The sequence below is a fragment of the Sinocyclocheilus anshuiensis genome, unplaced genomic scaffold (genome assembly GCF_001515605.1).
Source record: "Sinocyclocheilus anshuiensis isolate Anshui unplaced genomic scaffold, SAMN03320099.WGS_v1.1 scaffold860, whole genome shotgun sequence".
In the NCBI taxonomy this organism is placed as follows: domain Eukaryota; kingdom Metazoa; phylum Chordata; class Actinopteri; order Cypriniformes; family Cyprinidae; genus Sinocyclocheilus; species Sinocyclocheilus anshuiensis.
Window position 1 is genome coordinate 813,968 of NW_015548288.1, and position 4,622 is coordinate 818,589.

General features: G+C 36.5%; 1 protein-coding gene across 1 annotated transcript; it reads right to left on the minus strand.

Moving 5' to 3' along the window:
- Nucleotides 1-399: 399 nt before the first annotated feature.
- Nucleotides 400-3,644, minus strand: LOC107655925 (fructose-1,6-bisphosphatase 1-like). The gene is made up of 7 exons (XM_016443549.1): nucleotides 3,403-3,644; nucleotides 2,690-2,852; nucleotides 2,258-2,350; nucleotides 2,009-2,149; nucleotides 1,773-1,910; nucleotides 984-1,103; nucleotides 400-837 (listed from the first exon to the last, which is right to left on the minus strand). Exons 1-7 carry the CDS (start codon nucleotides 3,570-3,572, stop codon nucleotides 649-651), a joined length of 1,014 nt encoding a protein of 337 aa, XP_016299035.1. The 5' UTR covers nucleotides 3,573-3,644; the 3' UTR covers nucleotides 400-648.
- Between the last annotated feature and the right edge of the window lie 978 nt (nucleotides 3,645-4,622).

The following is a 4,622-nucleotide window of genomic DNA, read 5'->3' on the forward strand; positions in this document are numbered from 1 at the left end:
ATATTTAATAGTTTAATTTTAGTTAAAAACAACACTGATTTGCCTGTATTGTTAAAGCTTTTACACGAATTTTGGAAACTAACATGCACATTATACTTGCAAGCTAACTACAGTACTATGAAGCCACCAAAGAGGGCTACAACAGGCCTTAGGCAACAACATAATTTTTTTTTTTTATTGTTTTCAATTTTCACTTTTAAGTGCTGCTGGTCCAGGAAACATCTTGGTGGGAAGCAGACTTGCATCTGTAGTTGGTTACCGTGCCATGCCCATGTTTTCCAACAATTTCTGATCATCCAATAATAAAATGAAAAAAAAAAAATGACATGGACACAATCAAACAATAATGGTTTTATTTTCAATGTGAACAGAAGTGTTTATGGGGCTTAATATTAGACACTGTAAAACGTATGACATTGGATTATATATTTATAATCTCTTTATATTATGAATTACATAACTAGGGCACATAAGTGTACAAAAAAATGTAACAAAACAAACATTTGTGAAAATGAAACTTAAAATAGAAACTTCTAGTATCCTATAAAGATAACGGATGCTTCTGTTCTTGTCCTTGCCCTTTTTGCTTATTTGTTTTTGAGGTTCAGTGGGATGGTGGTGGTTGTAGTAGATAGCTCTGGTTGCATCTCATTTCGAGTGTTTCTTAAAGATGGAGATATACTCCTGTACATCATGAGGGGAACCCAGCACTACAGGAACCCTCTGGTGGATTGAGTCGGGTTTGATGTCTAGAACATTCATGGCTCCTGTTGTTGCCATACCGCCGGCCTGCTCCATGATGAAGGCCATGGGGTTGCACTCATACAACAGCCTCAGCTGGAGCCCAGAAAAAAAAACATGAAACCAGTGAGATTGTTGCCTTAAATACACTTTAAAATTACTCTTTTTAAAACAAAACCCAAACAGCTCATGATGTTGTTATCATTGCAATGCATTCACTTTTAAACCCTGTTTCTTCTCACCTTGCCCTTGGGGCTCTTGATATTAGCAGGATACAGGAAAATTCCACCATAGACCAGAGTCCTGTGCACATCAGCTACCATGGAGCCTACATAGCGCCCTCCATAGGGTGAACTTCCATCCTGCAAGTCAGAGTGGAAATGTTATCTTTACTGTCAGTGGAAGAGGCTAATTATGCTGGCTAAAGCTATTCACTGAGCTGAATTTTACAGATTTTCTATATAATGTCCTACCGCACATTTGGAAGAGAAAATGGTACTGAGAAATTATTTCATTATGTCAAAATATCTAACATACTTGACTGAATCACAGATTACACAGAAATATGAAGCAGCACAACCGTTTTAAGAATTTGATAATAAAAATGTTTCTTGAGCAGCAAATCAGCATATTACAATGATTTCTGTAGGATCATGTGACACTGAAGACCAAAGTAATGGCTGCTTAAAATTCAGCTTTGCTATCACAGGAATAATTTACATTTTAAAATATATTAAAATAGAAACAGCTATTTCTATGTTGTAATAATATTTCACAATATTACTGTTTCTAATGTATTTTGGACCAAATAAATGCAGCCTTGGTTGGCATGAAATACGTCTTCCAAAAACATTAAAAAATTAAATAAAAAAAATGACCCCAAACTTTGAACAATGGAATATCTTAAAGTTTAAATTAAGATCTGACTCTACCATGATAGTAACCGTAATGGTTGCTAAATAGATAATAGTAGGATGTTTCTCTAGCACAAACCCTTCAGTGAAATATATTCAAAATCTGGAGGCTCATACCTCTGGGAATTTCTTCTTTTGCAGATATTCTGTGACATCTGGGTAAAAATGTGCTGCATAGCCTTCATTCAGACTGTAGATCTTCCCCTTCTTCTTAATCTTCACATCCCGGTCTACAAGTATAAACTCGCCGATGGCCTAATGATGGAGGAAGAAAGGATACAGAAAGTTTAAGAAGTAATGCAACTATTTAAAGTTAAATAGAATATTAAGCATGTAACATAATTCTGACTTACAGGATCAAGCATGAAGCAGTTGACTCCTTGGCCTGTGGAGAGAACCAGCATGGTAGCACTGCCATAAAGAGCATACCCTGCTGCCACAATGTTTCTGCCACTCCGCAAGGCATCCTTCTCTGAGGGTTCATCATCAGTCTCCTGGAGATCATGTGCACACAAACGAACAAAAGCATTTCATTCGTTTTTAGATGACTATAAAGGGATATTTGTTTGTACTGCATTTGGATCTGAAAGCCTGTACTGTACCTTTCTGTAGATTGCAAAAATGGTTCCAATAGAAGCTAAGCAGTCAATGTTTGAAGAGCCATCCAGAGGGTCAAAGCAAACCACGTATTTGCCCTGGGCAAAATAAATAAATAACTAAATAAAAAGTCAGGTAGTTTATTGGCCTATACACAAATACATCAAAGTTGTTAGTTAATACATACAGATTTAATAACGCAACAAGAGAAAATTATTTTACAGACCAAAACAAACAAGTCAGATCATTTTCATTTATTAAAAATATACTAAAATTATATTAACACAAAATTGCCTTATGTAAATCAGTTTAAAAAAATTGGCCAAGTTATTAAAGTGTTTGAAGGATTTACTTTGACATTTTACTTTTACTTTAATTAATCAAGGGTTTTCAGATTACACAACAGCAACAACAAAAACACTGATGCACACACTTACCCTGTTCTCTGGTTCTACAATGATGGCTTGTTCATTTTCTTCAGACACCAGAACACAGGATGTGAAGGAGGATTTAATCATGTTTATAACAAGATCATTGGACAGGACATCCAACTTTTTCACCTGGTCACCTGTAACATTTGTGCTCCCGGCAATTCCATAGCTGATAAAATAAAAAAGAGATTTTTAACAGAGATTGATTCATGAAGAATTATGTAGTCTTTATGCTTTCCTCACAGAGCCGATAACTTCGACCTTTGTCCTCTATTTCAGCAAGAGATGAGGTCTAATCATTGCCTCAGTCTGCAGTGTTTGTTTGCAAAGTAGCTGAAATGACCAGCCACTGCAACAGTATACTGAAATACAGTAAATGTATATTCAAATGTGCAAAAACGCTGCATCAGAAAAAGCTTTTTGCACAGGTGGAAATGAAAGTTTAAACTATTGAAAAGGTTCTAATCAATAGGACACTAAAGCACATTGTATAGTCTGGGAAGTGATAGTGGCTGCACATTGAATACCAATATATAGAGAAAAGTCTCCTCACTTTTTTTGTACTATAAGATGCAAAGATGACAGACACGGTCTGAAAACCATAATATTAAAATTAAAAGTACTGTATATAGTTGAAAACTTGTTGTTTAAAATGGCCACAATTTCTTTGAAAGCCTGAATACTTGTCTGGTGGTATAGATGCATTGGCAGATACTCACAGATTGGCAATGCCGGCTTTTCTGACAGCAGTGGAAATGGCTTTGATGGCCGTGCACATTGAGTTGAGAAGGGTTGTAAGCTCCCCTGTTCCTTTGGCTTTTCTGCCCTCTTCCAAGACAAACCTGGTGAGGGTCACCACGTTGGTATCAAATGCACCTCTGTCTGACATGATGACTGACTGCTAAAGCGTGAAACCTCCTTGGAGTTCCTGCTTGGATTGCTGTCAGAAAGGATGTATTAGAACTAAGTGTAGATATATGACTGGGTTTAAAGGGGGAGTGATAGTAGTTTAGCCAATTGCAGAAAGAGTTAGAAGGGAGGTGTGGCTATTTGCACATGTAGTGAATGCAGGTGAGGGCCTGGCCGAAGTCCATAAAGTTTATCACAGATTTTACCCTGAGTATAGGGGGACAGTCGCTTCAAAACAATGGAACTGATTGTATCAGTTTGGCTTATTTGATTTGGGATGGATTGATTGACATTTTGCAATGTAAATCTACTTTATGCAACAAAGTGTATCTAGGTCTCAGTTTTAAGATCTGTGCTTACAAAAAAAGTAATGAATGGATGATAAAATCACTGACTATAGCTTCTATTTTACAGAATTGCAACATTCATTCATTCATCTGTTTACCTAAAGATCCACATATGATAGTTGTAGTGACTAATGATTGATCAGCATTGCAGAACTGTCAGCAGAAACAGTTCATGTGCAGGGGGTGTCCGTGATCAACGTGCAGTTCAAAGGACTATATTCTGTTCTGAAGTTTAATCGCCCACAAAAGAATGGGGCAGTGGGATTCTTACGCAAGATTATAACAAACATGCACTAAATAACTATTCAGGTTTCATGTTTCAATGCTGATCTTTGCTGGTTTCCACGGTTATATATGTCAGTTTGAACACAGGGCTAAAATGATGGTAACATCGTACAACAATGCACTTAATACTGATGACGACCATGGTGATAATTAAAAATGATTAAAATATGTTTAGGCCTACTATAAATAATCAAAAGCAGCAGAATCTTTCTTTCTTTCTTTTTGTTTATTTACAAAATAAATGCCCCTGTTTTGTCACTGCATACAGCACAATTAGCTTTTCATTGCCATTTTTGTCAATTAAAAACAAAACAAAACAGGATTCCCAGATTCAGAGTCTCGTTGAACGCTGAACGTCTCGCTGGCCCTGTACCTTTAAGAGAGTTTTACAGTACTTC

What these genes read in the sequence shown, in the direction of transcription:
- LOC107655925 (XM_016443549.1), bottom strand. Translation starts at nt 3,572, where the DNA reads ATGTCAGACAGAGGTGCATTTGATACCAACGTGGTGACCCTCACCAGG. An exon ending in AAAGCCGGCATTGCCAATCT is followed by an intron (nt 2,853 to 3,402) that starts GTGAGTATCTGC and finishes TTATTTTATCAG; the next exon opens with CTATGGAATTGCCGGGAGCA. An exon ending in AAAAGAAGAAATTCCCAGAG is followed by an intron (nt 1,104 to 1,772) that starts GTATGAGCCTCC and finishes TCTGACTTGCAG; the next exon opens with GATGGAAGTTCACCCTATGG.